The sequence below is a fragment of the Callionymus lyra genome, chromosome 13 (assembly GCF_982586985.1).
Source record: "Callionymus lyra chromosome 13, fCalLyr1.hap1.1, whole genome shotgun sequence".
Taxonomy (NCBI): Eukaryota; Metazoa; Chordata; class Actinopteri; order Syngnathiformes; family Callionymidae; genus Callionymus; species Callionymus lyra.
In genome coordinates this window covers 6,197,785-6,221,232 of record NC_141830.1, presented here as the reverse complement: position 1 = coordinate 6,221,232, position 23,448 = coordinate 6,197,785, and the positions used below count along the sequence as shown (strand labels likewise).

The 23,448-nt window shown below is 37.7% G+C and overlaps 1 protein-coding gene across 4 annotated transcripts; it reads left to right on the top strand.

Annotated features, from left to right (window-relative positions):
- The first annotated feature begins 973 nt into the window (after positions 1–973).
- On the top strand, positions 974–21,857 carry LOC148067169 (C-Jun-amino-terminal kinase-interacting protein 4). Of its 4 annotated transcripts, XR_015713222.1 has the most exons (29): positions 974–1,040; positions 3,248–3,438; positions 4,951–5,145; positions 5,222–5,342; positions 5,406–5,476; positions 5,537–5,601; positions 7,221–7,302; positions 7,365–7,516; positions 7,574–7,809; positions 9,988–10,063; positions 10,833–10,985; positions 11,059–11,092; positions 11,806–11,933; positions 12,003–12,056; positions 12,853–12,993; positions 13,057–13,198; positions 14,107–14,181; positions 14,243–14,290; positions 14,375–14,516; positions 14,590–14,632; positions 14,692–14,772; positions 15,028–15,095; positions 16,298–16,446; positions 16,508–16,679; positions 16,750–16,863; positions 18,521–18,619; positions 18,684–18,770; positions 18,832–20,457; positions 20,664–21,857. XR_015713222.1 is itself a non-coding variant. In XM_087805694.1 (28 exons), the coding sequence occupies exons 2-28, from the start codon at positions 3,337–3,339 to the stop codon at positions 18,933–18,935; spliced, it is 2,916 nt and encodes a 971-aa protein (XP_087661820.1). In that variant the 5' UTR covers positions 974–1,040; positions 3,248–3,336; the 3' UTR covers positions 18,936–21,857. The 4 variants fall into 4 exon arrangements, 3 of the variants coding, with proteins under 3 accessions (XP_087661820.1, XP_087661818.1, XP_087661819.1); XM_087805694.1 differs by having other exon boundaries at positions 10,006–10,063; positions 18,832–21,857; XM_087805692.1 differs by having other exon boundaries at positions 18,832–21,857.
- Positions 21,858–23,448: the final 1,591 nt, after the last annotated feature.

Genomic DNA, 23,448 nt, shown 5'->3' with positions numbered 1-23,448 from the left:
TTAAAATATGCCACCTAAAGCTAAGTGAATGTTTTGTATTTGTTGCATGTTGTTGATTGATTGATATATACCTTTATTCTTTCAATTAAAACGTACAATTTGAATACTTAAAGTGACAAAAAAAAAACAGAAATAAAATTAAAACAATAATGAAAACAGTAATACATATTATGACAATAAAATAAAACTAAACGTAAACGAAACACAATTATAAATAAAACTAATGACAGATATCAACAACAATAATAATAGTATAGATAATAATTTTAGAAAGTAATGGAGCATTGTTTATAAATTATAAATACGTTTATAGTACGGAACAATCATCTTTTCCTTTTATCAAATAGAAATTTAATTACTTGTTTTTCTTCTGTAGATACCTAAAAGACTCTTTTTTAAATTATTATTATTATTAGTAGTAGTAGTAGTTGTTCCTGTAGAAGTAGTAGTATTGTTATTATAAGTAGTAGTATTGCCGTTATCTAAATAAGCCAATGTATATTAAGATCCGACACTACTGACCCCTGGTGGAGAAAACAGACGCTACATACAACGACAACAGAGAAAGTTAAATTATTGATAAACATTTGAAACCTTCACATTTTCTGACGCATTTTTAAATTGTTCTCATGACGTCATTTCAAACGAGAAACGTCAATAGTCAATAATGATTTTTATATTTTATTCCTGGACGACGGAAGTGATAGAGTTGACGATAAAGAGCAAGACTGTTGCTTATAAAAGACTCGTCGAGTCTCAGGTATGTCAAATATTCTGACAGGTATCGGATCGACTGCAGGTCACCTGACACACCGACGTGATCACGTGTCACCGTTCATGTTTCAGGAAACTTTTCAGAAAACGGAAACGCCCACAAACGGCCCTGATTGGTTGAACGGGCTCCGGGCTGGTCTCCGATTGGTCACGCTGACGTCACGGCCGTCGTTGCCAGGATGAAGTCACGCCCCTTTCTGTAAACTCGTCCGGTTTGATTGACAGGTCTGTGAGACACAAGAGTTAAACGAAAGTTTTCTTAAGAGGTGAGTTTGATCTAAACTCTTGTTGTTAGTTGATCGAATGTATCTCGATGTTTCCAGACAGCAGGTGTCACGTTGTTTATTTACAGCAAAGTGTTGCTTCATCTATTCAAACTACAACCTATTTTTACTGCACGAACACTTCTTATTTTCGGTCTAAAACACTTGAGTGTACTTTCATTTCCATAACTCACTTAAACCACGTCGTGTTAATCCGTTCTAACCTAAATATAAACGTGTTTTTTAGCCGTTTTACCTTTAGACGGAGCCATTTGACTGGCTGTTTATGTCCATTTAAAATGTGCCTTCTTGTACAAGTAAACACAGTTATTTTGGTTGAATAATACAACAAACCCTTGGGGTGGAAAGTGTTAAAAACTAAGTCAAAATATATATTTCTGTTGTCGATTATAGATACATTTATCTTTTAGCTATACGTTCTCTAACTATGTATCCATATTTAAAATGTATTTCTTAAGCAGGGACACTTTTATTCATATATAGGCTGCTCATGTAAACACACACACACACACACACACACACACACACACACACTTGTGTACCCACAGATGACCTGACACACACAGTGGACCAAGAGCTCAGTCGTTCATCAGATATTCAGTTCACCTCTATTTGAAGGAATTCTGAAGTCCTGCTGGGAAACAAAGTTCACACTGAGGGTAAAGTTCAGGTTCAGGAATGTCTTTAAATCTCTCTGTAAGAGTTTGTGATGCTGGTGATAAAATAACTGAATGTAAAACTTGTAATTCCAGCACGTATGTGTTGATAGCTTGTACTGGTGTGTATCCTTATAAACTACTATCATCCAATCTTTCATACACTCTCTTTTTCTTAATAGTTTTTTGTGTAGTATAAAAGAGTGTAAAACCATTGAAATACTTTGCATGTGGAACAGTTTAGTGCCAGTGCAGTCAGGAGACCGGGATCAGTTTAATTGTTTGATTATAGTTGAAAATTCTTTCATAATTGTTGAAAATTGTTTGATTACAGTTGAAAATTGTTTGATAAGAGTTGATAATGGTTTGATTACAGATGTAAATGATTGTATTACATTTGAAAAGTGTATAATAATAGTTGAAAAATGTTTGATTATAGTTGAAAATAGTTTGATTATAGTTGAAAAATGTTTGATTACAGTTGAAAAATGTTTGATTATAGTTGAAAAGTGTTTGATTATAGTTGAAAAATGTTTGATTACAGTTAAAAATGTTTGATTATAGTTGAAAATTGTTTGATTATAGTTGAAAAATGTTTGATTTTAGTTGAAAATGTTTGATTATAGTTGAAAATAGTTTGATAATAGTTGAAAAATGTTTGATTACAGTTGAAAAATGTTTGATTATAGTTGAAAATTGTTTGATTATAGTTGAAAATTGTTTGATTATAGTTAAAAATGTTTGATTATAGTTGAAAATTGTTTGATTATAGTTGAAAAATGTTTGATTATAGTTGAAAAATGTTTGATTACAGTTGAAAAATGTTTGATTATAGTTGAAAATTGTTTGATTATAGTTGAAAAATGTTTGATTATAGTTAAAAATGTTTGATTATAGTTGAAAATTGTTTGATTATAGTTGAAAAATGTTTGATTACAGTTGAAAAATGTTTGATTATAGTTGAAAATTGTTTGATTATAGTTGAAAAATGTTTGATTATAGTTAAAAATGTTTGATTATAGTTGAAAATTGTTTGATTATAGTTGAAAAATGTTTGATTATAGTTGAAAAATGTTTGATTACAGTTGAAAAATGTTTGATTATAGTTGAAAATTGTTTGATTATAGTTGAAAAATGTTTGATTATAGTTAAAAATGTTTGATTATAGTTAAAAATGTTTGATTACTGTTGAAAATTGTTTGATTACAAATGAAAATTGATTGAAAAAGATGAAAATGCTGTGATTATAGTTAAATTGTTTGATGTTTGTAATCAACATAAATATAACCTTTTATATTTATGTTGATTACAATTTAGATCTTTGTTTATAGCTGATAAGAAAAGTATAGGTTTGTAAGTGTATGATGTAAAAAAAAAAAAAATCAACTATACTTCTGTTATTTCATGTATTTTTCAAATTGCAAAATGAGAGAAGCTGTAAAATGTTTACTATAAAAAATTGTCATTTAAATTAAAATATCATGCTTTGTTCGCGGCACATAACAACGGTTCTACAACTGTCCTGTCTCTCAGGATGGACCGACCACTGGCGTCGACATCAGACGACTGAAGAGTCAGAACATGTTTCCAGATGTGACATGAAGCAGTGAAGAGCAGAAGTGATGATGGAGTACAGCGAGAGAGTTCTGAGTGCGTCTGGGGAGGTGGAGCTGGATCCTAACATCGTCAGTGAAGAAGCAGGGAAGCTGTACTCAGAGCTGCAGGTCTGTAGCACAGGTTCTTATGTCGAGACTTCCAGGCCTAATGTGAACCCTCTACAGGTCTTAAAAGTAAAAATGTCTTGAGTCATTTGTAAAAATAATTAACTTTATTCAAAATGTTCATTTTGTTTGTGGCAAGATTAGTTTCCAATAATAATATGTCTGTATTATTAGTGTTTTATTCTAACATTTTCCACTCGATACCGTCTGTAGTACCACAAGGATAAAAAACCCCAAAGAAAAATACAAAAATAACAAAACCATATGTGAAATTTTTATAATTTAAAAAAAAATGTTTCAGGTCTTGAGATATCAAAAGATAAATAAAATAAACCAAAACAATCAGAACAATGTTTTCTATCAATACCCTTTAAAATAAGTATCGTATCTGGATACAGTATTAAAGTAGAGAACAAAACCAATTATATAAAAATACAATCATCGTTACTTATTTTGATTAAATTCCTGTTAAACACTGAACATTTATTGTTATTATAAATTGAATGAATCTTATTATTTATCACATTTAAGACTTTTAACCTTTGCGTTGTCTCTGGGTCAAGGTGTACGACCTCCCTGGCTTCCATAGACACATATGCAATGGCAGAGGTTGTTCACCTTGACCCAGCGACAACACAAGGGATAAAACAATTACATTTGTTTTAAGGCCTTCGGGTCACCGTGACCCTGAGATAACACAAGGGTTAAGGTTTTTCAAACAAATATTAAAACACACTTTTACTCTTTGTATTTTAAGACACAGCTGATCGTTTTCTATTCCTACTATTTTTTTTTAATCCTCACTTATGTCACGGTTTTATTTATTTTAAGATGTTTTATTGTATTCTTGTATTAACTCTATTGCCCATGATTGTTTTAAGGTAAGGTAGGTAGGTAGGTAGGTAGGTAGGTAGGTAGGTTATTGATCCCTCAGGAGGTCTCCCTCGGGAAATTGTTTTTTCCAATAGCCACAGCAAATACAGCAATTTTTTATAAAAAATAAATCAAAATAAAATAAGAACAAGAACAAAGAGAAATAAAGAGAAAGAACAAGATGATACAATCTAAGTCTAAAGATAAAGATAAGAAGAACATAGATAAAAGAGAAAGAACAAAGACAAAGGATACAAAGACTAACATAGAACAGAACATCAAGATACTTTTACTCCACTCCTGCCCCCGAACTCAGAATTGTACAATGTAATAGCCCGAGGTGTTTTTAGGTATTTTATCGTTTGTTCAGTACTCAGTTGCTGATGTGTTTTTTTACTTCATAATGAGAAAATACATTTTAAAAATCTGAGGGTTATGTCAGGGTCAAAGTGACCCCAAAACAAATGTGTTTGTGGTATCCCTTGTGTTGCCTCTGGGTGAAAATGAACGACCTCCCTGGATTTTTTAAAAACATATGCAGGGGTGGAGGTCGTTGACCTTGACCCTGCGGTAACACAAGGGATGAAGAGATGGAATGAAAAGTTTGAAAAAGTGATTGACGACGTGACGTTTTGTCCTCAGGCCGTGATCGAGACCCATGGCGAAGGCGTGGTGGAGTCTCTGCTGCCCATCCTGGTGTGGGTCCTGGAGGGACTCGCCGGCTGCAAGGCTCAGCTGCGAGAGCGAGAGGAGGAGGCGGAGCGAGAGAAGGCGGAGCGAGAAGCTCTGCTGGAGAGATACCTGGCGGAGAGGAGTCTGAGGAAAGAGAGCCAGGAGGTGCACAACCACTCCCCCCCCACCCCCGGCAATGCTTGGACGCCAACGCCGGTCTGACCTTGTGTTTCCCCCGCAGAGATGTCTGGAGCTGGAGGACCAGATGGAGCAGGAGAGAAGAACCATGAGGGCCAGAGAGAAGGAGCGAGAGCGGCGGGAGCGCGACCTGGAGAAGAAAGCGAGGGAGCAGGCGGATCAACGTGAGTCTCTCATAATAGTCTCTTGAATGTTGACCGAGCTCCTGACCTCTGATGTGTCTCCAGTGGTGGCCCTGGAGGAGCAGAAGAACAGTTTGAGTCGAGAGATGAGCTCACTACGAATCTCTCACAACAAGGTTCGTCGTCACAAATCGCAGGCTTTTTAGTCTATTTGTCACGTGTGTGTTTGTGTGCAGTTGTCTCACACACATCGGGAGATGATGGAGAAGAAACGAGACTCTGAGAGAGATTCTGCTCAAAGGTTTGCACCGTCAACCTTTCATAACTCAATATGTTCGTTTTCCTCTTTACTTTTACTTTTTCACTAGTGATGTGTTGATGAAGCTTCATGAAGCAGTGTCATTATCTTCAGAGTCCACTAGATGGTAGTGATGTGTTGATGAAGCTTCATGAAACAGTGTCATTATGTTCAGAGTCCACTAGATGGTAGTGATGTGTTGATGAAGCTTCATGAAACAGTGTCATTATGTTCAGAGTCCACTAGATGGTAGTGATGTGTTGATGAAGCTTCATGAAACAGTGTCATTATCTTCAGAGTCCACTAGATGGTAGTGATGTGTTGCTGAAGCTTCATGAAACTGTGTCATTATCTTCAGAGTCCACTTGATGGTAGTGATGTGTCGATAAAGCTTCATGAAACAGTGTCATTATCTTCAGAGTCCACTAGATGGTAGTGATGTGTTGATGAAGCTTAATGAAACGGTGTCATTATCTTCAGAGTCCACTACATGGTAGTGATGTGTTGATGAAGCTTCATGAAACAGTGTCATTATGTTCAGTGTCCACTAGATGGTAGTGATGTGTTGATGAAGCTTCATGAAACAGTGTCATTATGTTCAGAGTCCACTAGATGGTAGTGATTTGTTGATGAAGCTTCATGAAGCAGTGTCATTATCTTCAGAGTCCACTAGATGGCGGTATCTAGTCTGCAAAATCTTCCTTTGTTTTGAACAACTGTTCTCATGAAACATCATTTTTTAAAATGATGGCGCCACCTACTGACCTCTAAACAACATGACACTGCTTCATGAAGCTTCATCAACACATCACTACTTGTTATGTATATTGTTTTTATATTTACGTTTAAGACACTGAATTCAAAATCAGACTTTAACCTTTAACCTTTACATTAAATCTTTTTGTACATTGAATTTATTCATGCATTTAAAAAAAAGACGGCAAAAATTTTTTTCAAATTCAAAGTCCGATTTTGATGTTTCAGTGTTCGAAATTCAGAGTTCGATGCCACATTTTAACTTAAATAAAACAAATAAACAAAATAAACGTAAATAACATTATGACAACTTCATTAATACACCCTTTTTTGACCAACTCCATTTTTCTTCTAAACCGTTTCTGACATTCTTTAAGAATTCTTTTTAATTTTAAAATCTGATTCAATATTTTCGATCAAATTTAGACAACATTTTATTTAAAAATGTCCATTATTTTGGTCCTTTTTAGTAAGTTTTCCCATCATATTCAACATCATTTTTTTTCCTTTTGTCTTGTATAATTTGAAATTGAATTGTCCAAGAGGCATTTCTAACATGAAACTTACGTCACTACTTAGATTTAGAAAAGACGCCTTAATATGAGAGGAAAACCAACAAAATCAACTCTTTAATTTAAATTACAAGTTAATTTAAGTCATGATGTAAAACATGTTTAGCTCCTAAAACAAAGAAAGAAGTGATATTTATAGTTAAATTAGTAATAATAAAAGTGGTTTTGCTTTCTTTTAGAGTACAAAGTACAAAAAGGATCTTGTATTGAGAAGCTCTGGATTATGTCATGTGTGCAGTGGTTCATGCATTTTGAGTTAAAGAAAACAAACGCTTCAAAAACTCTTCTTCAAAGATCTCCGGCCTCCAGGACTCGTGCTCGACCCAAGAACGGCGAATTCCAACCGAGCCTCTCTGACTCGGATGCTGGTCATCAGGTAGTTGTGTGTGAGCTCCTGGATTTGATCGGATCGATGAATAAAGATTCATTTTTCGCCAGGTTTTCCAGCGACCGCACGCGAACTCAGGCCCTCCGTGCCTGGAGGACTTTGTTCCTAAAGAAGAGTCCGGGATCGACATCGTAGCCAAGTGCGATCAGTTCGTCCACGACATCGTCAGTTCCACTCCAGAGCTCCGAGAGTTCCACGCCAGGTACCTGAGTCTCCGTCTCACCTGCACCTCCCACTCACCCCCTGCTGCTGTCTCCAGCACCCTGCTCACACCAGGTGAGCCTCCGACAGGTGAGCCTCCCACAGGTGTCATGGAGGAGGATGCGCGGGAGGCCGAGGAGGGAGAAGAGATGGAGGGAGGAGGCCCGGACGAGGAGGAGCTGGAGGATGAGAGCGTGGAGTGGGAGCTTCGCAACACAGATTCAGTTTTCTCCGAGCTGTCGGAGTTGAGCCGAGATTATGTGGAGAGTGTCGACAGAGGAGTCAGCATCAGAGGTGAGAGATGACTCGTCGTTACTGTTGATGAAGCTTCATGAAGCAGTGTCATTATCTTCAGAGTCCACTAGATGGTAGTGATGTGTTGATGAAGCTTCATGAAACAGTGTCATTATCTTCAGAGTCCACTAGATGGTAGTGATGTGTTGGTGAAGCTTCATGAAACAGTGTCATTATCTTCAGAGTCCACTAGATGGTAGTGATGTGTTGGTGAAGCTTCATGAAACAGTGTCATTATCTTCAGAGTCCACTAGATGGTAGTGATGTGTTGATGAAGCTTCATGAAACAGTGTCATTATCTTCAGAGTCCACTAGATGGTAGTGATGTGTTGATGAAGCTTCATGAAACAGTGTCATTATCTTCAGAGTCCACTAGATGGTAGTGATGTGTTGATGAAGCTTCATGAAACAGTGTCATTATCTTCAGAGTCCACTAGATGGTAGTGATGTGTTGGTGAAGCTTCATGAAACAGTGTCATTATCTTCAGAGTCCACTAGATGGTAGTGATGTGTTGGTGAAGCTTCATGAAACAGTGTCATTATCTTCAGAGTCCACTAGATGGTAGTGATGTGTTGATGAAGCTTCATGAAACAGTGTCATTATCTTCAGAGTCCACTAGATGGTAGTGATGTGTTGATGAAGCTTCATGAAACAGTGTCATTATCTTCAGAGTCCACTAGATGGTAGTGATGTGTTGATGAAGCTTCATGAAACAGTGTCATTATCTTCAGAGTCCACTAGATGGTAGTGATGTGTTGGTGAAGCTTCATGAAACAGTGTCATTATCTTCAGAGTCCACTAGATGGTAGTGATGTGTTGGTGAAGCTTCATGAAACAGTGTCATTATCTTCAGAGTCCACTAGATGGTAGTGATGTGTTGATGAAGCTTCATGAAACAGTGTCATTATCTTCAGAGTCCACTAGATGGTAGTGATGTGTTGATGAAGCTTCATGAAACAGTGTCATTATCTTCAGAGTCCACTAGATGGTAGTGATGTGTTGATGAAGCTTCATGAAACAGTGTCATTATCTTCAGAGTCCACTAGATGGTAGTGATGTGTTGGTGAAGCTTCATGAAACAGTGTCATTATCTTCAGAGTCCACTAGATGGTAGTGATGTGTTGGTGAAGCTTCATGAAACAGTGTCATTATCTTCAGAGTCCACTAGATGGTAGTGATGTGTTGATGAAGCTTCATGAAACAGTGTCATTATCTTCAGAGTCCACTAGATGGTAGTGATGTGTTGATGAAGCTTCATGAAACAGTGTCATTATCTTCAGAGTCCACTAGATGGTAGTGATGTGTTGATGAAGCTTCATGAAACAGTGTCATTATCTTCAGAGTCCACTAGATGGTAGTGATGTGTTGGTGAAGCTTCATGAAACAGTGTCATTATCTTCAGAGTCCACTAGATGGTAGTGATGTGTTGATGAAGCTTCATGAAACAGTGTCATTATTTTCAGAGTCTACTAGATGGTAGTGATGTGTTGATGAAGCTTCATGAAACTGTCATTATCTTCAGAGTCCACTAGATGGTAGTGATGTGTTGATGAAGCTTCATGAAACAGTGTCATTATCTTCAAAGTCCGCATTGATGAAGCTTCATGAAACAGTGGCATTATCTTCAGAGTCCACTAGATGGCGTATCTGCACTATTGTCCTTTGTTTTGAACAACTGTTCTGATGAAACATCATTTTTAAAACTGATGGCGCCACCTACTGACCTCTGAACAACATGACACTGCTTCATGAAGCTTCATCAGACCATCTCACTACATCATCATCATCATCATCATCATCATCCATCATCCATCATCCATCATCCATCATCCATCATCAATCATCATATTCATCCGGGTTGATATTTTTTTATTCCATTTATTTATTTAATTTGATATGCTATTTTAACCCTTTGTTATCGCTGGACCAAGGTGACTCGAAGGCCTGAGAACAAATGTGTTTGAGGTATCCCTTGTGTTGTCTCTGGGTCAAGGTGACTTCCAGAAATATATACGCAGTGGTGGAGGTCGATACTACAAACACATTTGTTTTTTTAACACAACGTACAATGTTTCTTATATGATGCTAAAAACATATTTTCGAAGCAGAATCCGGAACAAAAAAAAATGATACTTGAGTTAGACTTCCAACCTTTGTTTACGAGGGATTTTCATCAGGTTCCAACTCTTCTACAGGCAGTTCCGACCAGTTTGAGGAGATTCTTGCACAGAACGAGGAACTGAAAGTCAACCAGTGAGTTCATACTTTCTCTTTTCTCTCTGAACTGGTTCTATCAGAAATATTCATTATAAAGTCATACTTCGTTCTTGAGCCGTGTTTAAATGCAAAAACAAAATCGAACGGAAATTGAATTATTATTATATTGTTTGAATTGATTTGTTTGCATGTCCTCAGTGTTAGTTATGGATAAAAAAGTGCATTTATTTGTTGATATAATTATTATTGACACAAATGGAATTGTCAAACATTATGTCAATATTTTGTTTTCTATTTTCAATTATTTTAAAAGAAGGAAATCAAAGAAATAAGAAAATAAGAAAACAAATAATTAAGTTAATTGTAAAATGTATCCAGATTAATCCAGAATTAATAAGTGAGCAAATAATAAACTTTTAATTAAGTATTCATTTTACTTTTTAATGACTAGTTGATCGTTGATGAGTACAGTTCGTTTTTCTGACATTTAAATCAAGATCTGATGAGATTTGTTTTTGGGGAGATTTCCGGAGAGTAAATGGAAAAAAAACTTTCATCAATCATTGTTATTTGTTGAAGATTCAAACAAACGACTCCTTTATAATCTGTGTTTGAATTCTGCTCATCTGAGCATCTTTATTGGTGTTTTAGGTCTAGATATTTTCAAGAATGTCAGAGATAAATGTGTTGATAAATAAACAGAGTAGAAGACGACTAGTCGGAAGTCAAGTTGGAGATAAGCCGAGCTTCTCGTTCTGACGTGAGTGGAGTCTGGTTCTACTCTAACTTTCTGCTCCTCCCTCAGTGAGTTGGTCGACGCGGCTCGCAAGGCTCTGATTTCTCGCGTGGTGGAGCTGACGGACGATCGAGAGGCTCTGAAACTGGAGGTGTCTTCTCTTCTGGAGGCCGTTTCTCGATTAGAAGGTCGGGTGAAGGAGAAGGACGAGGAAAATAAAAGGTCTTTTAATGAAGCTTTTTTTTTTATTCCCTCAAGTTACTTATTTTTATTAACAATTTCTTTACTTTCTAAGGCTCCGAGGGCAAACGGAGGACGACGACCAAGATGTAAAATTCTACCTATTTTTCTACCTTTTTAAGTTAAAAACAATCTCTTCATTCTTGCATGGACCATTTGAAATATTCAATTTATTATCTACAAAAAAGCCTTTTCTTTACTCATAATTATAACAGTGACAGAACAATTTATTTAAGTTAAGAAGTAGGCAATCATGCATTTTTTTTTGTATTTACTATAAAACACCTTCTTTACAAAGAATATTTTTATTTCTAAACATCTTTCAGACGCTCATGTCAGTTCAAATGCTGATATTTTTTCACATTACTGAATCATTATTTAACAGGACTATATTATTTTTATATTTTAATAAACATAATAATACATTAAAGAAAACATTGCTTAATTGTTTTTGAGGGGGTCTTACAAATTATATTTATTAAATGGTTTATATTTAATTGAAGTTAATATAAAGTAAAATAATTTGATTGTTTAAATTAACAATAACAAATATTCAAGGCTTTTGTTCATGTTTGTGTTGCAATTAAAAATTAGGCCTTTAGATGGCAGCAGTCATTACATCCTGTGCAGCTAAAGGAACAATGAAATCCCGTGAGATCCCGTCCTTGACTGAGGTCGAGAGGATACAGTCGAACCCTGCAGCTTTTAAAGCTGATGTTTGGACATGCTTAGGATTTCAATGACATAACCTCAACACTTGACCTCGGCAAAGGTCACGTGACAGATTCCCTCTCTGTGTCAGGCTCTGCTGCCGTCGTCCATGCGCCACTTCTCTCGCTCCGAGATGGCTCGCGTCGTCATGGAGAAGAACCAGTACAAGCAGCGTCTGTTCGAGCTGCAGGAAGCCGTCCGACGCAGTCAAACTCTCAGGTGGACGTTTTTGAATTTGAACTTGTTCATTGTCTTTAGTTGCTTATGTTTCTCCGATTTCTTTTCTAGAGCCTCGAAAGAAGAGAGGTTGAGTGATGAAGGGAAGTCCAGTGTTTGGAGAAAGTACGTGGAAAACTACGTTATCACTGCCTTTTAGAATATTGAATTGATTTATCATTTCAAATGTTGAAACTGTTTTGGGGTTTTTAAGTTAAAGGTTTGATCAAGTAGTTTGGTACTCTTATTATGAACAAAACATTTTTACATTGAAATTAAAAAATATATAAATAAGAAAATTTAGAAAAATAGTTTTGAATGATTGGAAGTTATTTGAATATCAAACTCGGTTTATTAAAATGAATCAAATAAAATAATTAATTTTGAAAAAGAAAAATTCAAACATGAAATGTGATTCATTAAAACGGTAAAAATATTTAAAACGTTTTCTAAATCGATTTTACAGAGTTTAATTCCAGTAAATAAAACATTATGATTTCTTAATTATATATATTTTAAATCTGTAGTCTTTTTAATTCAGTATAATGGTGACATTAGACAATACCAAATTAGTAACTGATTCAACTTACTGCCTATAATTTAGAATTTCAAAAAGACTACGAATTCAAAAATAATAAATGTAAAAATTGTATGTTTGAATTATTTAAACTAAAATTTTAAACTCTAAGTGTAAATAAAAAGGAAAATAAATGATTATTTTGAAAATTATACTTTTTTTTTAAATCAAATTCAAACTTTTAATATCGAGAATTGGAATGATTTTTTTTTTTTAATCATTTTTAAATCTTAAATGAATGCAATGTTCTGATATACTTCCATATAAACTAAACATTTGAGTTGCACATGTCAAGCTTGGATTTTAATTCTTCTTTTCTTTTTATTCTTTAATCTTTTCTTCAAGGTTTAACCGCTTCTTCAACCTCTCCAAGGAGCCCTTGATCCTTCCCTCCACTCCTTCATACAGTCCACAGACCTCTCCATCCATCCATCGTCCCCCGCGAGAGTGTTCACACCTGCACTCGGTCAAGACCTCCGAGGCCAAGTAATGCCGGAGCTTTCACCTCCTGCAGATCTGTTCTTGACGGTTCCACGGTTCTGTCTGCAGCTCGTCTTCCTCTCCTCGCGCCCGGAGGAGGGAGGTCTACAAGGAAGTGCGATCCCACATCTGGGCTTCTCTCGGGAAACGGCAGCTTCACGGCTGGAGCGTTCCTCTGGGAAACCTGCAGGTGGAAGAGAGAGATGATCAGGTCGGTCTGAACAGTCATTGTGATACGTATGCATGTGTGAACAGTTGCACTGATTTAAAATCGTAAACGTTTCGTAAAAAACGATTTTTTTCTCTTTTGTTCATTTGAGTAATACTCGATGAATCGCAGAGTAATACTACTGTAACTCGTAGTGTGGCTTCATAGTTCACAAACATGATGAAAGATTTTCGAGTGCAGTTAAAACATTAATCAGGACAGTAAGTAAAATCAGAATTAATAGGCCTATTAGACGTACTGTAACTTTTGGAGAATATTTGAAGTGCTGTAACTTAAGTTCGGTAATGGAACTGTTATGTTGGCTATAATCTTGTACATGTTTGAAGTTGGTCTAAAAGAATAAATATTTATTCTGCTATAGAAAAATGGCATAACGGAAATGATTCGGTTACACGATGGTTAGAAGCTTTGGTTACATGTGTAAAAAAAAAAATTGTAGGCGTTCACACTAATACGTATCATACGATATATTGCATAAAATAAAGTTATACTGCAGGAACAAGTATTATTGTCCAGTACTTGACTCTGGTGTTGTAGTATTTACAGACCACATGACTCTTGACGAAGTCGTAACTGCTTTCATTTGTTTTCAAACCAAAATATGTCCAAACGCTGGAGTCGACTGTATCCTCAGTTATAACCAGGATCTTCATTTAATTCTTCTTTAGTTGCAGAGGATGTAATCGCTGACGCCATCTAAAGGCCGAAGGTTTAATTGCAACACAAAAATGAACAAACGCAAATATTTACATGTTAATTAAAATCGAATGATTTTATTTTAATCACAGTTTATTGAAATATAAACATTAAAACAACTAAGATTCAAATAATTATTTGAAGGTGAAGAAAGAAAGTTGCGATAATTTAATGTATCTATTTCTTGGTTGTAGGAACAGAGTCCAGCTCCAGACGTGCCAGTGTTGACGCAGCTTCGATTGCTGGACCACAGAGACTCCACCGCTAAAGTAAACCCAGTCAGTGTCTGTGAAGTCCACAGTTTAATTCATATATTGTGTGTTCTTGTAGATGAACTGTGCGGCGGCTGTTCCTCCAGAGATCTCCGGAGACGCCACAGTAGGTCCAAGAAGTTGAATTGATTTGAATGGACGAAGTCCTTCACTCTTAATCTCCTCCTCAACTGCTGCTTGCGTCCCTCAGTGTTCCGTTTGGGTAGTTTCTGGTCCTCACTCCTGCAGTGAGATGATCGTCATCGATCCTGCTCGCTCCAACACGGTGCAGGATCACTTCATCCTCCCGCCCACCGCCTCGGCCCTCTGCATCTGCGCGGTGCCCCCTATAGGTCAGTGTCGGTACAGCTTGCTGTGGCAGAGAAAAACATCAGTGGTGTCACTTCAACACACTTCTGACTGCAGGTCAGAGTCCAGGAACCGTGTGGATCGGAACACAGGAGGGAAGGTGCTGAGACCTTCTGAATCACGTGAAATATCACTTTAATTCTCCATGTTTTCTCCCAGTATTCTGGTCCATCCAGCATCCGGTGGAAGGAGGAGATGTCTTCACTCTGTGTCGCTCTCGGAGAGTGTTCACTCGCTCACGTAAGTCACTCATCATCTGCGCCACCTCCAGATGATGAACTTTGTGTCTCCATAACTGCACCATTAGCAAAGTATATATTTATTCAATGACACTCTTTACATGTTCCTTTAAACTCTCTGGGTCTCATGAATCGTGAGCAGAACAAATTTGTGTGTAAAATGTGGATTTCATCAACCTTCATCATCGACCTACGAATCTGCACTTTGATTTACTCACGTTTTATCAACATCTATTTTTCTCTTCTTGTTTCTCAGAGTCTCCCAAAATAAGGTCATCGCTGGTCTGGGCAACGGAACTTTAGCATTCTTCTCCATCAGCTCAGGTAATGTCACTTTATTTTGAGATGTTCAAATCCTTTTTGCGGATCAAAGTGCTGAGTCAGCGGCAGAGAAATGAGTCGGTTGGTATTAAAAGCAGTTGCTGTATCGATCAGGTTAACACCACAAAAAAGATGCTAATGCTAAGTGCACAAACATTTTTCATCCCTGTTCGTCACAATAAGAGTTTAACGAAAGTTTATCCAACGCAATAAAACGAGAGGCGAAAATATTTAGTCAGTCCAGGTGTAAAACACAAACAGTGACGGACTTGTTCATCCAACCTGCAGGAAGGAGATGTTATATTTTATTTTATTTTTTTCTTGTTTTGTTTTTTTTGTTCCTCACTCTACCTTTGTACTTCTGTGGTGTGTGTGTTTTTAACACTTTTATTAGTGTTTATTGTCTTGTAAAGATGTTTGTGTTATTGATATACATTATCATTATTTTATTCCTTATTATGTGTATTTCTACTTAATTATTTAAGCTATTTAATTATCTTTTTTTAAATAATATATTTATTATTATCAAATAAGTCAAACAAGGAAACAGTAAGGGGGGTTCAGAAAAAAAAGAAAAGAAAAAAGCTAAATAAAGTGGAATTTTTACAAATGAGAAGCAACAAAAGAAGATCACATCTGATTAAACTCGTCTAAAGAACCTCTTGAAAAAATGGACAATTTTCTCATTTAAATTGTTGACTAATGTCTTGTAGCCTCAATTAAAGACCATTTATTTTGTTATCATTGTTACATTGCATCATCTTGTTTTTTATTATCATTTTTATATATTTTTTATTTTAAAAGGCAACTAATGTGAAAACCCAACTTTCCTGACTTAAATGTTGTAAATATTGAATCATTCATCATGACGTCGCTCCCTTGTGAAGTTATTACTTTATAAAGTTCTCCCCTGTCTGAAGTCTCACGGAATGAACCCATTAGGATGTAATAATGGGTGCTGATCTTCCAGCTTCAATCACGCCCATGTATTATTTTTGTATCATTGTCGCGCCGCCTCAGTGCTGACAGTTAGCCGCTAACACAACAAGCTGTTCAGACTCTCCTGCAAGATACGTTTGTTTGTTTTAATTGAATGTGTCTGTTTAATCTCTTTTTTTAACTGCAAATTGTGAAGTAAGTTCTACACTTGACGGTCTCTGTAAGATCTGTGTTTTGACTCCGTCCATCACCTTCTGACCCGACAGGTCACTGGAATCTCCAGACTCACTCGGTGCTGCCTCTCGGCGCCAACCCTCTGCAGCCCGTGCGCTGCTGCCTCGCTAAGAGCGGCCGGCTGTGGGTGGGCTACTGGAACAAAGTCCACGTGGTGGAGGTGGAGAGCAGGAGGATGGAGGTGACTCCGATCTCGATGTTCCAGAAGTCGTCTGGATGTGACACGTGTCTCTGTCGTCCAGCAAGTCGTGTCGGTGTCCGAGCGCAGCGAGCAGCAGGTCCGCTTCCTGTGCGCCGCCGGCAGCGGCGTTTGGACGTCGTGTCGACTGGATCCCATCCTCAGGCTGCTGGACTGGTCCACGGGTCGACCTCTGCAGCAAGTAGACTTCACTGCCGTGGTCACCAAAACACTCGGTACCTCGACAATACGTGGTTTGGTCCAGTGAGACCTTCTTATAACGCCGTCTTCATTTCTCCACCTCAGGACAGGCCTTTCTGACTCTGTCGCCTCTTCAGATCTCTTCTCTGACCGTCGTCTCCGGTCGCCTCTGGGTCGGCACCGGAGGCGGAGCCATCTTTTCCATCCCCTTGTCAATAAGTAGGTGTTCTTTTCTCGTTTTTTGGTTATTTCGGTTGAAAATCTTTTTTGTTGGAATCTCACAAATACATTGAATCAACGTTGAAACTATGTTTCTGTTTACAAACTGTTGACAGATCTGTAACCAAACTTCTAACTGTCGCATTATCGGTGACATGACATTTATGATCCACGATCTGTAATCTTTCTACCACGGTTCTGCCAACAGTTAACTAAAATATCCTTATCCGAATTAGAACTTCATTTAGCATGTTTTTCTGACATTAAGGTTCACTTAAAAATTCTTAAATGTTCTCAAAACCGACATCGTCATCGGATACATTAGCTTTGTTTTACTTACTGATCGAGAACTGATTTTATGTTTAACACGGTTCTGAAAAGTCTGAAAATTATGAAGCCTCACCACGAGTCACTGTAGTATTACTCTGGGATTCTTGTAGTACTCCTCTTCAATTCACGTAGTATAACTCTTCAATTCTCGTAGTATTACTCTTCAATTCTCGTAGTATTACTCTTTAATTCTCGTATTATTACTCTTCAATTATTTTAGTATTATCCTACAATTCGCTTAGTATTACTCTGCAATTTGTGTAGTATTAAGGTAAGGTAAGGTAAGGTAAAACTTTATTGATCCCTCAGGAGGTCTCCTTTGGGAAATTGTTTTTTTACAATAGCCAGCAATTTTTCATAAACAATAAAAAATAATACATAAAAAATAAAATAAGAAGAACATAAAGAGGAAGAACAAGATGACACTGACACTGCAGATTACTCTGCAATTTGCGTAGTATTACTCTGCAATTTGCGTGGTATTACTCTGCAATTCTCGTAGTATAACTCTTCTTGTAGTATTACTCTGCAATTTGGGTAGTATTACTCTGCAATTCACATAGTAATACTCTGCAATTTGCGTAGTATTACTCTGCAATTCTTGTAGTATTACTCTTCTTGTAGTATTACTCTGCAATTCTCGTAGTATTACTCTGCAATTCTCATAGTATTACTCTTCTTGCAGTATTACGCTGCAATTTGCATAGTATTACTCTGCAATTCTTGTAGTATTACTCTGCAATTCTTGTAGTATTACTCTGCAATTTGCATAGTAATACTCTGCAATTTGCGTCGTATTACTCTGCAATTCTCGTAGTATTACTCTTCTTGTAGTATTACTCTGAAATTCTCATAGTATTACTCTTCTTGTAGTATTACTGTGCAATTCTCATACTATTACTCTTCTCATAGTATTACTCTGCAATTTTTGATGTAACATCCCCTCAACAATCATCCACAAACTCCTCAGAGGTTTAAGAGCAGTTTCTGTTGGTTCTTCTTTAGACAACATTTACATTTTAGTTTAAAATACTTGTCAGAAATGAACTTCACCTTCAGGCTCTGGTTACTTCACTAGATCTGGATCTGAACCTACAAACAGTCATTGAGGGATGTTGGAGAGAAATCCATACATGATCTTATGGATCAAAGATTGTAGTTTGAAACAACCAAAATGTATGATTTTTATTAGACACTAACATTACATGTATAAGGCGCTTAAAAACGACACACGTTGGTGCAGAATAACATTACAACGAGACCCAAACATCAAGACATAAGTCGTCACTAAAGCTTCATCTGGAGAAATCTCTGTCAATGGTTTCAGCGTCTGAGGACTTGTCTATCCCGTACTGCTCCACCGCCGCGGCTCAGCTGTGTTTCCACGGACATCGTCAGGCGGTCCGATTCATCATCGGCGCTCCCGGTACTATCTGAACCACACCAGGATCATTTGAGTCTGTCCCTTGACTGGGTTTTCTCTCCTCCAGGTTGCTTGATCACCTCGCCCGACACCGCCGTCACTACTTCCCTGCTCGTGGTCAGCGGGGGGGAGGGATACATCAACTTCCGAATGGGTCAGTAAACGTCTGCTGTCTCGAAATGTCTTGCATCTAACCGGGCCGTCCGACCCTGCAGGGGACGATGCAAGCGATGACTCGGTTCCTTCGGCCCAAACGACTCCTCAGCGCTCTGAGCGGAGTCACATGCTCATCTGGCAGATTCCGGCATCACCTCAGTGACCTGACGGACCTTCTTCTCCTCACAGGAAGGTTCTTTTCCTCCCATTTGTCAACTGGATCGATTGGTGACACTTCCTGGTTCTGTGTTGTGTTTACTTGGTCTTCTCGCTGAACAGCTGTGGTTCTTCCCAGAACACTATTAATTATGGAAGTAAATGTGAGTGAACAGGAATTTCTAACTCTAAATTTTGACAGCCTCAGAATCAGTTCAATTTTTGTTTTGTTTTTCGTTTCAATGAATGGAAAAACTCATTGAAAATAATTATTGTTAACAATTATTTGTAAAGGAAATGTTTATTCTGTTAAAATGTGGTGTTAGGGCTTCCGGTATGGCGCAGAGCTGAATAGACGCAGATCGACCCGCTCCGCTACCGAACTAATTTAATCCTTGTTTACACGAGCGAAAGACCTCTACTTCGTCAAAAGAACATCCGAGAATGTCTCAACCACAAAAGAAACCGAACCAGGACTGGAAACGACAAACGCAACCTAAAGAATCGGACTACACGATGAGGAGCAACAAACTTCAAGCTAACTCCGCCAACGATGCTAATGCTAGCGCTAGCTCAGACTCTGAGCTGAATGCGCCGGAGATAAACACTGACGGAGCAGCGGAAAAAACGTCGATTCTGATCGAAGCTCCGGTGTTGACCAGTCTCATGCTAAAAGCAGAGTAACTATACACAATTTTATGAAAGAGTTAAACCTGGTCGACATCTGGAGGGAAAGAAACCCTGATCTTCAGAAGTTCTCATGTTTTTCTGGTGTCAATAAGTCTTACTCAAGAATAGATTTTTTTCTAATTTCGGCACAATTAAGACATCGAATCAAAGAATGCGTTTATGATCCAATCCTCATTTCAGATCATGCAACACACTCTGTAAAATTTCAAAACTAGTAAAATGTCCTAGGATTTGGCGCTTTAAGCAGAAGTGGTTAGCTGACCCTGGTTTTGTGTCCTTTTTAGATGAACAAATTGGCTTCTACTTTGAAACAAATACAACACAAACCTCGGCAAGCATAAGATGGGAAGCCTTTAAAAACTTTATTCATCAAATTTTTATGGAAGAAAAAACGCCCTAGACTGCGCCTATCGTTATTGTTCTTGCCCAATGATAGAGGACGCCTTCAATGTCCCAACCCACAATGGTACTATTGGGCAGCCCAGTTGAGAACTATGATGTTCTGTTATACAAAAGATAATGTGCCATTGTGGAGGGAAATGGAGGAAAGTTCATTAAAACTACCCTTCCCCATGTTCTTATATTCAGCCAATTCGAGAAGATTAAAAACGTATACAAATAATCCTATAGTAAGAAACATTATTAACGTATGGGTCCAAGTTAAAAAATATTTCAAAGAAGACGACTCACTTTCAATCTTCAGTCCAATATGGGGAAATGAACAATTCCCCCCAGGAAAAAGTGAGGGAGGTTTTGGCATTTGGGCTGAAAAGGGTCTACAAACAGTGGGAGATCTTTATAGCCCAGATGACAAACAACTTCTGTCCTTCAATGACATTGTTCATAAATACAAAATAGCTCGTAGCCACTTCTTTACATTTTTACAAATAAGAGACTTTATAAGATCTCAACAAAAACAATCATTATCTATCCCCAAACTAACTGTTGTAGAAGAAATGATGTTAAAGGATGCCCAAGGAAGAGGGTTGATATCAAAAATATATGGTGAACTGGTTGCTCAGTCACCAGAATCTTCAACAAGCAGATTCAATTCTTGGAGAGAAGACCTACAGGTCATTATCTGGGATGTGGAATGGGAACGGTCCTGCACAAAAGCTCAGTCACAAACGGTCAACACACGCCTTAAATTATTACAATACAACTGGCTAATGCGTACTTATTTGACACCAGTCAAACTTAATAAAGTCAACAGCACTGTCCCAGATGTTGGTGTGTAACTGAGAAAGGCACACTCTTCCACTGTTTGTGGCAATGCTCCAAAATAGAAGCATTTTGGAAGGAAGTACAACTGAGTCTCGAAGGAATGTTGGGAATTAAATTAAATCTGGAACCTAAACTTTTCCTATTAGGTTTGTACCCTGTTGGTTGTCCAATCCTAAAGAAACACAGAATATTCATTGATATTGCTCTATTGTTGGCCAAAAGAGTGATTGCAGTAGCATGGAAGGAGGTGGACAAGCCAAATATTGGAAGACGGTTGTTAGAATTAACATCAACTTTGCCACTGGAAAAAATCACATACACCATCAAGGGTAAACAGCAATGTTTTGAAGATGTGTGGGGCCCCTTCTGTAATTTCCTTATTAATAAGGACATTTCTCAAATGATGGAAGTACCTCAGCAAGAGGTATCATGACCTGGGATAATTCGAATGGACAGCATTAATTTTCCTTTTTATGTTAATTAGGACAAAAATGATGGATACATCATATTCTGGGGCTTGAATCTATTCATGTAAATGTTATTTCACCCTCATTTTATTTTATTTTTGATAAATGTTTTTTTGTGATTTTGTTTTGTATTTTACTTTTTCGTTTGTGACTTTATTGTGAAACTGTATGTGTCTGTATATTGTTGTTTGAAAAGAATAAAAGAAATTGATGGAAAAAAAAAATTAAAAAAATGTGGTGTTAGAAATGTTTACCCAAAGTTGGCTCACATTTATTCCATAGTTAATGATCCGATCTTGACGCTGAACATTTTAGCTGCGGAATTGTGTTTTATAAACTTGTACAAAATGCTCTAGGAATCAACCAAATATGAAAATGTCATATTTATTTGACTGGATTGTCTTGAATGCCATGATTTGTCAGTTAAAGTCGTATCAGAAATTCTTTATTTGTGTTTCCTGTTTGCTGATGTTGTTCTTTCGAAAACAATCAACTATTTTGGTAAAGATTCTGTTTATGTGTTTGTAATTAAAATCATCTCAAGGGTTTTTTGCACAACTTTTGTTTATTATTGATCATTTACAAGTGAAGTCAAGGAGTAAAAAAATGACACAAATGCATCATCTGAGGTGGAGCAGAGATCAGGAAGGAGCAGAGCATGTATAGAAGCTCCACACACATGGACATGTTCCAGCTTTATTCAGAAGCAGATACTTCCTGTCTGCAGAGGATACTGTCACCACCTTAGCACAAGCACAGCAGCTCAGCAGGAGAGAGAAGCTCAGACGTTGGTGGGAGAGTTTTTCATTTCAATTCATTTCTTCACCATCTTCAACACCATCAACTTCTTCATAATCATCATCAACATCATCATCATCATCATCATCACCATCATCTTCATCACCATCACCATCAACTTTATCAGCATCATCATCATCAGCATCATCATCATCACCATCATTTTTATCAGCATCATCTTCATCACCATCGTCTTTAACAGCATCATCATCATCACCATCATCATCAGCATCATCTTCATCACCATCATTTTTATCAGCATCATCTTCATCACCATCGTCTTTAACAGCATCATCATCATCACCATCGTCTTCATCATCACTTTCCTCACCTCAACGTTTGTTTGTGCGTCTCTGGCGATACAGAGTAACAGTACTAGCAGTAGTGTCATCGCTAGTACTTCTGATGTCAACTGTACTAGCATAAGTATCTTCAGAAGTACTTCTGTGGGCAACAGTACTAGCATGAGTATCGTCAGTAGTGCTTATGTGGTCAATAGTACTAGCATGAGTATCATCAGTAGTACTTCTGTGGTCAACTCTACTAGCATAAGTATCTTCAGAAGTACTTCTGTGGGCAACAGTACTAGCATGATTATCGTCAGTAGTGCTTATGTGGTCAATAGTACTAGCACGAGTATCATCAGTTGGATTTCTGTGGTCAACTGTACTAGCACGAGTATCTTCAGTAGCACATTTGTGGGCAACAGTAGTTGTACGGACAGTGAAGTAGTTCAGAGTATTCCACACTTACAAGGATGTTGTCAGGGGATCTCTGGTTTCCTGAAAAGTCAAACGTTAGTTTTTCCAGCAGCAGATCTGCAGGAGGTCTACCTAAGCTTCACCAGGTGAGAGAGCTTTAGGTATTTCTAGACCATCCAAAAGCCATTGGACCTTATTAGGGCTGAACCAATTGAAGACCCCACAGGTCAAAGTCAAGACACTTGGAGAGTCTACACGAGTCACTGAGCGAGACACGGAGAGAAGAGAAGCAACGCCAACGAGGGAGACGACAGTTTCCAGCCGGTGTGTGTCCAGAGACTGAGCAGGCGAAGAATCAACATGAAGAAGAAGGAAACACAAAGTTCTCTTGATGGACACTCACAGGAGACCACGCCTAGTGTTGCACGACTCTCAGAATTGTTCTTCTGTCGACAGAAGTAATTTCCAGCATCTTCAGGTTTCAAATGGTTGATGTCCAGAGAGCAGTCTGGTGTCACACTCGGTCGCTTCACATCAACCTCGCTCTCAACTACTCCATCCTTGACCAACATTTTTGGATTTTCCCTTTCCATGAAAGACCCATTTGAATTCACCACAGGACAACTGGTCAGGTATTTTG

Bases quoted from the DNA above. Each gene is read 5' to 3' on its own strand.
- LOC148067169 (XM_087805692.1), top strand. From the start codon at position 3,337: ATGATGGAGTACAGCGAGAGAGTTCTGAGTGCGTCTGGGGAGGTGGAG. The intron at 5,343-5,405 runs GTGAGTCTCTCA...ATGTGTCTCCAG, and splicing joins GAGGGAGCAGGCGGATCAAC to TGGTGGCCCTGGAGGAGCAG. The intron at 12,994-13,056 runs GTAATGCCGGAG...TTCTGTCTGCAG, and splicing joins GTCAAGACCTCCGAGGCCAA to CTCGTCTTCCTCTCCTCGCG.